The sequence below is a fragment of the Vombatus ursinus genome, unplaced genomic scaffold (genome assembly GCF_900497805.2).
Source record: "Vombatus ursinus unplaced genomic scaffold, bare-nosed wombat genome assembly UNPS02014932.1, whole genome shotgun sequence".
Taxonomy (NCBI): Eukaryota; Metazoa; Chordata; class Mammalia; order Diprotodontia; family Vombatidae; genus Vombatus; species Vombatus ursinus.
In genome coordinates, this window is record NW_020954710.1 from 4,694,197 (window position 1) to 4,706,245 (window position 12,049).

At 48.0% G+C, this 12,049-nt stretch overlaps 1 protein-coding gene across 1 annotated transcript in view; it reads right to left on the bottom strand.

Annotated features, from left to right (window-relative positions):
* Positions 1-309: 309 nt before the first annotated feature.
* The window catches only part of AGTRAP (angiotensin II receptor associated protein), an 18,222-nt gene continuing 6,482 nt past the window's right edge, over positions 310-12,049 (bottom strand). Inside the window, exons 2-5 of the mRNA XM_027843848.1 lie at positions 8,243-8,277; positions 4,324-4,429; positions 2,139-2,337; positions 310-1,014 (exon numbers count right to left, since the gene is read on the bottom strand). Coding sequence (XP_027699649.1) covers positions 896-1,014; positions 2,139-2,337; positions 4,324-4,429; positions 8,243-8,277 — 459 coding nt within the window. The 3' untranslated portion in view covers positions 310-895. The remainder of the gene's footprint in view (positions 1,015-2,138; positions 2,338-4,323; positions 4,430-8,242; positions 8,278-12,049) is intronic.

The window sequence follows — 12,049 nt, forward strand, 5'->3', positions numbered from 1 at the left end:
GGTGGGCCAAAGGTCTGAGGCATGTCAGCAAGTATAACCTGGACACACGACCCTGTGACTGACGGAGCCCTCCCCACCCAAGCTGTAGAATCCTTGGCTCAGGAAGGGCTGAGGACCAGGCTGGTGGGGGGATCCCCCTGTTCAAGTACAAAAGAAGCAGCATCTCTCATTTCATGAAAAGCACCTGGAAGCCTCCTCTCTCTGAATGGGGCCATCCTCCCAGCACTCTGGCAGCCCTGGTCCCATGCTGAAGCCACAATGGGTGTGCCAGAGACTGGAAATGGCTTCACAACACGGAGAGCCCAGTGATTGGATTCCTCAAACTTTAATGCCATAACTTGGCAGTTACGTAATGAAGGCAATGGCAGTGTTTCAAAGGCTCCATCCGAGTGTCCACGGTGGAGCCGCTGCCCCTGGGGAGTTGTAAACGTGTCTGAGGGAGAGGCTTCCCTCACTCTTGCCCCATACCCAGCCTCTATGGAAATGCTACCCACCCTCCTGGGGCATGGGGAGGACGGCTACCTTCACTGGCCACACTTAGGGCTGCAGAGACCCTGGCACAGCCTAGGCACTTGGCAGCGTGGCCCTGGAGGTGGGGACAAACAGAGTCAAGCTATTCAAAGTGCATTAAGGTGGGTAAGACAGACCTTGGGGAGTGTGGCGCTGAGAGCCTGGGAGGGGGCTCGCAATTGAAGGAGAGAGACTATCACTCAATCATGAGCCCGTTTCGCCCAAGGGAAGCAGAGATGGTGAGACATTATCCGGTGCCAGAAGCTCATAAACTCTGAGACGGAAGGGCGAGGGTGGAACGGAGTGAGTCTCCAGCGTGGGGAGCTGGAGTGCCCAGCATTAGAGGAGGTTGAGATCTCTGGAGACATCGGGCGGGAGGGGGATCTCAGTACGGCCGGGCCGCCGGCTTGCTCTCCAGGTCTGCGTAGGGGTGAGCCAAGGCAGGGTCTTCCTGTGTGTCAATGGTCTGGTATGCACTGCGCTCCTGCGATGGGCCAAAAGAACCTGGAGATGCAGGCAGAGAGGGAGAGGAAGCATACGGTGAGCAAGGCAACCCCCACAAGCCCCTCCCACAGGATTGTCGTGCCGAGACTGAGCTGCAGTCTCATCGAGCCCTGTTCTGCTTTCCTTCCAGTTAATTGTGGGCCCTGCACGGAGGGCTGCTGGCAGCCCTAGAATCTGGTGGGACGTCCACTTCAACAGGAAATGAAGCAAGGCTGCGAGGGGGCAAGGGGGCGTGGGGGAGGGAGGGAGCATTTCTTAGAGTCTACCACGTGCCAGGCATTGCATAAGTGCTCCGCAACAGCGTTCCGGATGGCCCTGCTGCCCATTTGGAGGGGACGCAGGCTGTAATGGGATGGAAAACAGTGTCGCAAAACTGGGATGTTTCCTGCCCTGTCTGAAGGCCTGTTTGAGAATGCACGAAACAATGCAGGGGGGAGGCTGGGCAGATGTAGGACCACTGTACCTCAAGAGAAAGGTGGTGTTCACGACAGAGAAAGTGTTTCCACTGGGCCCTGCCTGAGGGTCCTCATCCCACCCTGGGGGGTAGCTGGGTAGGGCAGACTTATGCAGCAAGGAAGCCAGAAGCCCTGGCAAAGATCCCGAGCCTGAATCATGGCTGGAGGCCCAGCTGACAGAGCTTGGCCTGTATCAGCCCCTGAACCCTCAGAGCTAAGCCCAAGAGGCCAGGCTCAGCCTACATCTGAACATTCCTTTCCATAGACCCTGGGGTCCTGCCTGATGCTAGGCTGGGACTGTATCTGCCCGTTAGAGCCAAAGGGAAGGCTGAGGTTTGTTCATCTGCTTTTCCAATTGGGCCAGGGAGAAGAGGAAGAAAGAGGAAACGTGTCTTCTTTGTGGCCCAGAGGTGGGGAGGAGGAAGTCAACTGAGACATCTCCCCACAGTAACCAAACTGTCTTCTACTCATGTTCTCTAGGGCAGAGCAATACAAAAGGAATCCCCACATCTTCAGCTCCCATCCCATAGGGCGTAGAGCAGATGTGGGGGTTGTTGGGCCACCACAAACATCAGAGAAGGGAGTCACTGTGGGAGGAGAAGCAGGGCCAGGAGAGGAGTCAGGACCCAGAGCAGCAGCACAGCCCGCCTGCACACGCCGCAGCCTCACCTATGTTGAGGATGAACTCGCCCCCTCGCTCTCGGTACATGTGGTAGACAAAGAAGCAGGACAGGGGCTTCAGGAGGAGGCTGAAGATGGCCATGCCCGTGCTGAAGCGTATCGTGTCATTCAGCGGGATACCATGTGGGTAGAAGATGCTGATGTAGACGATATCCAGGAGGATGGTGATGGCCAGGCCCACCAGAAACTGCAAAATACAAAGCACGGGCAGTGCCCACAGGGCTGAGCTTGGGCAAAGGCCCTGCTGGGGCTGAGGGAACCCCAGGCTTCTACAAAGCAGGACAGAAAGGCTAGAATGCTGGGCAAGAACCCTGCTTCTGCCTTCTGAGAGAGGCCGGGCTTCAAGGGAGAGCTCATCCCCAAACTCCAATCAGTCATGAGCAGTCACCCCATTACCTTACCCTTAAAAGGGGCAAAAAGGACACAGAACAGAAGGTGGCACTATTATTTGCTTGGCATAAATCACAGTGGATCAATGATTATTTCAAGGGCTTAGAGAGGAGGGAAGGGGAGAAAAGCACAGGAAGTGTGAGAGAGGCCCATGGGAAAGTGCTGCCTTCACTGCCAGAGGGCTTGTGGGGGGCTGGGGGTAGGGTGGAGAACTGCCTTAGCTTAGGTCGACCTTCCACGCAGGAGTAAGCACTCACTCCTCCTATAGGCTGGGCCTCCAGTGACAAGAAAACTCATTTGTTTCTTCTCAAAGAAGTCACTGTGCCAGACTGTGTCCACTAGTTGCTAAGTCCTTGAGCCCACCCTGGTTCAACAGAGGAAACCTTTGGCTTTTGTCTGTAGCCTCCAGGTCTGCCAAACGGAAGCCTCCCCAAACCCTGCCAGGTATTATCTCCATCTGGCGGGCTGGAGAGAGGCGAGCTGCTCATGGTCATGGACACGCAGCCAGCCGGCTGTCACTAGGAACAGACTTCCTGCTGAGGAGGCTGCTCCTGCCAGCTCCCCAGGAGGGGCTGGCTGGCATCAGACACCTCACCCGGTCCATTCGGCTTTTCTCTCCTTATCTCCCTCCCCCTGACAAATATTGGCCATGCGAGCCTGGGCATGTTACTTTCAGGCTCGGGCAACTCTCTGAGACTGTGAGCTGCAAAGTAGGCACACCTGAGAGCTCCCTCTACCACTGGAATCACATGACTGGTCCCCATCGCTAGCTCTGTCCACACTGGTCCTGCATGGGGACTGCATGAACCCAGCGCCTCTCCCCCTCCCTCCTCCAATGCTCTCCTCCTCCACCCAGCCCCTTCTAATTTAACAAACATTCATTTTTTCGTTTGGTTATTGGTACTGTATCAAGGCTCCTTTCCTTTTCTCCATCATTAGAACCCCTTCTTCTCTTCCTAGTTAGCGGTACATATCTCCTAAGGCCCAGCTCAGAACCCATCTCCTTCCCACAAACCAGCCCCAACTAACTCTATCCCACCCTGACCTCCACCCTTCCTTCCTTCCCTCCACCCCATTGCACTCAGCATTGATTATGACCCCTGGAGGACCTTGTCTCATTCTCTAATTGCTTCAGGAAAGAAAGGCATTTACATCTTGTCACACCAACTAAATAGGGAGCTCCTTAGGGGCTGACTCCCCTCCACCAGTGTCTGTCTACACAGCACTGGGCACAGAATAGATGCTCCAAAATACTTGTAGAATGAAGGTGTACCAGTGCTGGGAAGGAGGGTTCATGTGTCCCTGGGCTTTCCTACATCAAGGTAAGGTCATTTGTTTTGAGGAAAGCAAGGAAATCTCTTTATAAAAGTACTGGGGGTGGAGATGGGGTTGGATTGGGTCGAGACAGGGGGTGAGCCCATGAAGCCAGCTTGGAAAGGGCCACTTGCGTAGGCCAGATAAATCGAAACAAAGAACATGGCATCCAGCATTCCTTCCCAAAGGAAAAGCCAGGCTGCTGGTGAAGAGCGTGCCCAAGGGCTGAAGACTGGAGTGCTCTGGAAAAGGTTTTGAAAGTGAAAGTTTGGTCACTAGGGACACAAGAAGGAAGGAAAGGAAGGCTGGGGAAACTTATGTGAATATGGAGGAGAAAGAAGCTGAGCAGGGCCTTAGAGGAGAGCTGGGAATAGAAGTGAAGAATGGTGAAAATAAAGGCCCCCCAGGGCTGTCAGCCCCCAGGCATCCTGTCCAGGTCACCCGACCTTCCCCCAATCCCTAAACTCACCATAATTATGGCATCCAGGGAATCTCGCTGAGCAATGGCCCACACCCCCAGGGCCAGGACAGTGAAATTAGCCCAGGCATAGGAGTTTGAGAATGTCAAACAGCCCCTGGCAAAAGGAGGCACACACACACACAGTCAGTCCCACCAGATTAATACCTGGGCTAGGTCCTTTCTCACTTCTCACTGCCTACTCACACCGCATTAGTCTTCAGCTCTTTTCTTCATTATTTTTTAAAAATACATCTGAGGCCTCTTCCCTTTATATCAGTCATTTCTTTAAGCAAAACAAAACACTCCCTCCTACATGCCCAGACAGAATCCTTCCTTGTAACAAAAGCATCCCATACACGTGCCAGTATACAAAACACCTGGCTGGAGTAGTCTCCCACATTCTCCTCTTAGGAAGGAGTTCTATTTAATCATCACTTCTGCAAGTTCACCCCTGGTTTCTCCAGCTACTCTGAGTTTAGAAGAATAATTGTAAACCACTCAGCAGGATGCCTGGCATACAGCAGGCACTTAATAAATGCTTGTTTCCTTCCTTCCCTTTAGTGAACTTTTCCTTTACAGTGTTGTAGGCACTGTGTCTACAGTTCCTTTTGTTCTGCTTAGTTCAGGCTGTATCTGTTGGGGCTGAATCTTCTAATTCTCTGAATTCCTCACATTTGTCATTTCTTCCTGCCCAGTAATCTTCCATACCATTAAGCTACTATAGGTCAGCTTAGCCCTTCTGTAGCTGATGGTCACCCGCTTTGTCTCCCGCTCTTGGCTGGTGCAAAGAGGGCGGCTACAAACACTTGGAAATCTGTCAGCCATGTGGTCCTATCTTTGGCCTCCTTGGGGTGTGTGCTTAGAAACAGATCCCTAAGTCAAGAAGTGTGTAGGGGCAGGTTACTCACGCTGTTTAAAAAAATCCAAATATGCAAAAACCGGATAAACAAGTCATAGTCTCACCCATAGGACTTCAGTGGGCCAATCTTACCAAGACTGACTGTTTACCACTGTTTTATCGTTTTTGTCAGTTTGAGATGTGAGATGAAATCTCCGCTTTATATTAACTGAATTTTTATTACTGTCAATTTTTTTTTATCACTGTATAATTTGGAGCATGTTTTCAAATAGTCACCTATAGTGTGCCTTAAAAAAAAAATCATATCCTTTGACCACTTATCTGGGAATGGAGCTTGATATTACCTATGTGCCAATTCCCTGTACAGAGTGAATATTGGACTTTTACTGGTGGTATTTGATGTCGATAGTGTTCCCACTCTAGGGTTTCTCTTTTTGTTCTATCTTCATTAATTTCATCGGTTTGAAAGTTTTCAAATTTTGTATAATTAAGATTGTCCAATTTCACTTCTAGGATCTCCTCTATTCCTTGTTTGGTTATGGATTCTCTTTCTTGTCTCTTTTGATTTTTTTCAATGAAATGATCTTTTGTATTCAAATCACGAATCCTTTTTGACTTCCTGGTGGCAGAGGATGATCAATCAAAGTCTGCTGTCTGCCCGGCCATTTCCCAGATTTCCTATCGCTTCATGTGAAAAACGGAATCCATCCTCTAGGTAATTATGTTCTTGAGTCCATCCAGCACTCATCTTCTGTTGTGGATTGTGTCTGCTTTCTCTATTTATCCCACTGATTTGTTTTGTTATGCTTTTTTAACCAGTATTATTGGATTGATAATTTGAATGGAATGGCACTAAATCTATAATTTAGACAGCATGGTCATTTTTATTCTGGTATTATGGCCTAATCGTGAATACTGAATAGCGCTACAATTACTTAAAACTTTTTCCTTTATTTCTGTAAAAAGTATTTTATAGTTATATTTTACATACATATTGCATATATCTTGGTAGGCCAACTCTTGGGTATTTGGTATTCATAGTTTATTTGAATAGAACTTTTCAGTATTGTTTCTTTTTGGGTTTTGATAGCATAGAAATGCTGATAATTTCTATGGATTTATATTACGTCCTGCTAGAGTCACAAAGACCTGATTTCAAATTTGGCTTCTGACACTTCCTAGCTGAGCAACCCTGGGCAATTCACTTCACCTCCGTATGCCTCAGTTTCTTCACCTTTAAAATGGGGATAATAATAGCACCCACCTCTCAGGGTTGTGTGAGGATCAAATGAAAAAATTATTGTAAGCGACTTATTATAGTAAGCTCTATATAAATGTTAGCTATTATTGTTATTATTATTACTTTACAGAAACATTTATCACAGTTTCTTTGCTACTCCCCTACAGTTTCTACATACATCATCAGGCAAACTGAAAAGAGGGAGGTTTTTATCTTGTCCTTGCCAATGTTTATGCCTTGAACTCTGTTCTCTTATTTTACTAAGACAATGAGCATTTCTAGAAGTGTGGCAGATAATAGTGGGAATTGGGGGCCGCTGCATTACTACTGTTTAAATTTGTGTTCTGCTAGTGTTTTTATATTGAGAATACTGGCTAACTCTCGCTTTTAGATATATGCTTTTGATCATGATCGGAGGTCTTCATGTGATTATTTTTATGTAATTATATGTAAATATATACATATAAATATATAAAAATGTATTTGTATAATACATTTTTATGTATTATTTATAAATTTATTTAATCAAGAGTTTTTTCTACATCCATTGAAAATTAGGTAGTTTTTATCATTTAGGTAATTAATTATGCAAATCATTTTCTTACTTCTGTACCATCCTATATGTGTGGTATGAATCTAATGACCTTACACTGAATTATCTACTGGCTATGTTGCTGTAATCTTCTTGCAAGGATCTTACTTACAATGTTTGCAATCACATTCATTAGGAAGATTGGTTTAGAGTTCTCTGTTTCTGCTTTATCTCTTTCTGGTTTGTCAAGCTAGGTGGCATGGTGGATGAAGCGCCTAGATTGGAGTCAGGATGACCTGAATTCAAATACACCCTAAGATACTTTCTAGCTGTATGACCTTGGGCAAGTCACTTAATCGCTGTCTGCCTCAGTTTCCTCAATTGTAAAATGAGGATAACAATAACACTCACCTCCCAGGGTTGTTGTGAGGATGAACTGAGACAATATCTATAAAGCATTTGGCATGGTGCCTGGCACACAGTAGGCTGAATGCTAGTTATTATTATCCATCTGATCCAGTTTTGTTTCCTGTTGGCAGTTCATTTACAGCTAGCTTTTTTTTTTTTTAAGTGAGACTGAGTTACTTAAGATCTGTGCTTTGTTAATTTGGGTGTTTTGTATTTTCGTGGACACTCAGCCACTTCCTTCGAATTCTTAGTTTTGCTGATACGATTGTGTGCACTCGTTTGTAATAATTTTCTTTCTCGTTTCTCCTTTTTCTTTTTTTGGGGCAATCAAGGTTAAGTGACTTGCCAAGGGTCACACAGCTAGTACAGTATCTGAAGCCAAATTGGAACTCAGGTCCTCTTGACTCCAAGGCCAGTGCTCTATCCACTTGGCCACGTGGCTGTCCCTTGTTTCTAATGATTTTCTTCTTTTCCTTCTCCGTTGTGAATTTACCTTGTTCACTTTTTATTTTGGCCACCTGAATTTCCTCTCTTTTTCTTGGATCAAGTCAGCTAATGGTTTATCTATCACCTGGTAGTTTTATAAAACAGTTCTTAGTTTCATTGTTCACACTGTCTATTTTCAAATGTCTCTATTTTGCCCCAAGTGTTTGATATTTTTCTTTGTATTTTTTAGGGTAATTTTGTTTTCCTTGTCTTTTTAATTTCATGTCTGGCCCCTGATGCTCTCTTTTTCCAATGCGGTGATGTAAGTTTTTAGAAAGATACATTTTCCTCTGAGAGCTGCCTTGGCTTCATTCCAAAAGTTCTGTAATGTTCCTGCTTAGGACATCTGCTCCCACAGATCACCAGCCCCCCAATAATGAAAACTCATCGCCAGATGACTCACCATGTCGTCAGCAGCCAGTGCACCAGAACGATGGCCTACAAGAGCAGAGGGGCAGAAGGAGGAAGAAGAGAGGGAGATACACAAGTCAGTGAGTCTGAAAAACTATGGCAAAAGAAATCTGGAGTGGCGAGATCCTGAGGAGAAAGAGGGCTAACAAACACTTCAACATCTGACCTGCCCATGCGTGGTAAAGCAGAACGATGCAGCCTGGGAGAAAAGGAAAGGCCCAGGAGGCATGCCGAGGCCAGGCTCATCTGAAGTCCCTCTCTTGTCTCCCTTCCTTTATGGCAGTAAGTCCCATGATATGAGGCTAGTTCTTAGGACAGTTCTATGGACATTTGGAGCCCAGTCGGGGCCTCTGAGGTAGATGATTGATTTCGGACTCAGAAGGCAGTTTGAGCGACAACAGCCTAGGCCAACATGATTTTAACCATTGAGTTTTTGCGCGCGCGCGCGCGTGTGTGTGTGTGCGCGTGCGCGTGTTTTCTCTTCAGGAAGATGCAGCTGAGGTGGGAGGCTATAGTTTGGGGTCTGGTTCCCTCACCAAGATGAAAGTCTCCTAAAGGCCTCCTACAACACCCAGAATGCTGGCAATGGGAGGCAGGCGAACTGTTCAGATTGGCTTGGTGGTGGGAGAGCTCCGCATCCACAAGGCCATGGGGGTGAGACGGGCCTGGCCAGGGGCAGACCCTACCATCAGGGATGCTGAGCATCAGTCCCAGCTCCAATCAGCAAAACCAGCCCTTCGGAAATCCCTTCTCCTTCTAGGTATGACTCAGTTGTCAACAGGGACATGAATGATCTTACATATCTTTGTACCAACGAGCAGTCTAGAAGTCTATTGTGAGCAGTCAGAGAATTTAAATGCAAGAGAGATAAGGATGAGGTCTATACCCCTCCCAGCCCCTAGAGTCTCAACTTCCCCATTACTAATAAAGAAGCTGAGGCTGACTGAGGCCCAGGGCCTGGCCCAAGGTCACAGAAGGAGAGGTGGCGCAGCAAGGAGTAGCAGCCAAGCCTTCTGGCTCCCGGCCCAAGGTCAGATGGAACTGGAGGGGGGCAAGGCATTCCTGCCTCCTGCACCCAAGCCCATCTCCCCACTAAGTTAAATCAAGGCTTTCTCCCGACTTCTCAGCGTTTCTTGACTGGCACTGACTCCTAAGTTCAGGCTGTACAGATCTTAATTTGAGTATTTGAGTAGCTTTCCTCTACTCCAAGCCAGATCAAGCAGATCTATAAACAGATTCTTAAATGAGACTGACATTTACAAAATAATTCACCTGCAGGGTTCCTTCAATCCCACCTCAACTACAGGAATGGGGCATCCAGGTAGCGCCTGGAGGCAGGAAGACCTGAATTCAAATCTAAACTCAGAGACTTGCTAGCTATGTGACTCTGAGCAAGTCACTTAACCCTGTTTGCCTCAGTTTTCTCATCTGTAAAATGAGCTGAAGAAGGAAATGGCAAACCGCTCCAATATCTTTGCCAAGAAAACCCCAAATGGGGCCATGAAGACTGAAATGATAACAACCACAACAACAATAGGTAAAGTTGTTTTTTCTTAAAGCTGAGCATCCTCGCACTGCCACTCACTGTGTGACCTTAGGCCAGTCACTCAGTTTCCAGAGGCTGGACTGATGGTCTCTAAGGTTGCCCCTTCCAGCTCTAACATAACATGTTCTAAGGTCACTTCTGGTCCTAAGAACCCGCTGCCTAGCTAGCACCTGGCAGATAGCTCCAAATCTGCTCACTCCACCGAACCACGCAAGGTCCTTCCACTAGAAGAAACAGGCTGGCATAGAAACCCCCGGATCACGGGTTCCTTCCTGGCCCGCTGGATCAGGCTGATACAAGAGCAGAAAGCAGTGGTGAACCTTTCGTCAGCAGTGGGAGAAGTGATTTGTTTCAGCATGCCTAGCCTTCGGTCTGGGAGAGCCAGGGCCCACCTACTCCGGGATGAGCTGATGAGCCCTGAATAGCTCCTCCAAGGAGATAAACCCCTTTCCCTTTTCAGAAAAGGTCTTCAGAGGGGGAGCCAGACGATCATCATTAGCAACACAAATATGGTAACCAAGGAGATACTGAGTTTTTCTACACAGTAGCCAAGTGTCTCTCTTGGTTACAGATATGTGTGTGTGTATGTGTGTATGTATGTCTGTCTGTCTGTATGTATGTATGTACACACACATATACATATGTACATAGATATGTATCTGTATACATCATGTATGTGTGTATGTTTGCGTGTATGTGTGCATGCAAGAATGTATGTATGTATATATATCAGCTAGGAGGGGAAAGGAGCCCAGGGGATGACAGCAGAGGGGGAGGGAGGGCTAGATGAAAAGTGAGTCTGTACTAACATCGAGAGCTTTCTTGACAGGTGCTTCCTTGCTAGGTCTGTCGGCTAGGTGTGATCGGCCCCATTTTACAGGGAAGAGAACAGCTACAAGGAGATGATACTGAAAAGGGGGGAGAGAATGCCAGACACGCCTGGCACGTCTCATCCAGTACAGCAGCTTGTTGTAGATGACAAGCACCTCTGGGCTGGTCTGGGGTTTGGGTCTGTCTGGCTGGGAGAGGGCAGAGTCGTGGTCTCAGTCGTTGGGAACAGCCCAGGGGCTGACTACTGTGACAGCCAGACCAGAAATGGAGGGGAGGGGGGTTAAAATAAGAGGGAGAAAAACCAGGAAAGAAAAGTGTCATAAAAACTGAGGTAGGGTCCAAAAGGACGATGAACAAAGTAAGGCCGTTAGCTCCAGCAATTATGAGACCACAGGAGCACAGACGTAGAACAAGAAGGGACCTTAGAGGTCATTAAGTCTAATCCCCTCATTTTACAGATGAGGAAACTGAGGCTCAGAAAGAAGTGACTTACCCAAGGCCCCTGGGGGCGCCACAGTGCACAGAGCGCTGGGCCTGGAGTTCAAATGCAGTCTCAGACACCTAAGATGCTTTATGACACTGGGCAGATCCGTTAACCTGTTTGCCTCAGTTTCCTCATATGTAAATGGGGAGGGAAATAATAGCACCTACCTCACAGAGTTGTTGTGAGATAACACTTGTAAAGTCCTGAGCACAGTGGTAGACACATAGTAGGTGCTACACAAAGGCTTCTTCCCTTCCCTTCTCCGAGGGTTAATATGGGGCAGGGCTGAGAAAGGTCCTGTGACTTCTGATTTGAGTACCCTTCCCATGGTCTGGCCCCTCCTCCCCCCCTCCCCCGGTCACCTTGGAGATAGCAGTTTCAGTGGGTGGTGAGGTTCCCAGCCAGCCTGCCACAGGAATGAGGGGGAGGCAGGCAAGTGGCAGAGCCAGCAGGGACCACTGTTTTTCTGGGACTCTGTCTGTGACAAGGAAGGGAGACGCAGCACAGAGCTTGAAGGGTCGGGACAAAGGGTAGAGAAGCCGAGGGTAGATCTGAGGTTTATGGGCAGCCGGGAAGAAGCTCGTGGAGAAAAGGAGCCCGAGGATCAGAGAGAGAGAGGGCATGACTACAGGGGCCAGCACCCAAAGGAGCTGGAAGGAGAGGAGGTCAAGGGCACAAGGGGGAGCTCCCCCTTTAACCGGGAATGAGAAAAACGGGACAGAAGAGAAGAGAAGGGGATGATGCTGAAGGGACTGAAGAGAGTCCAGAGCAAGTGAGAGGAGAGATGGAGGGTGGGGGGCCATGATACAGGAATTTCAGAGTTCAGAATGTGGAGAGAGAACACTCATAGGTCATGAGGAGATCTACGGTCTGATCACAGAGCATGTGTGTGTGTGTCTAGGGTAGGGTGTGTGTGTGTGTGTGTGTGTGTGTGTGTG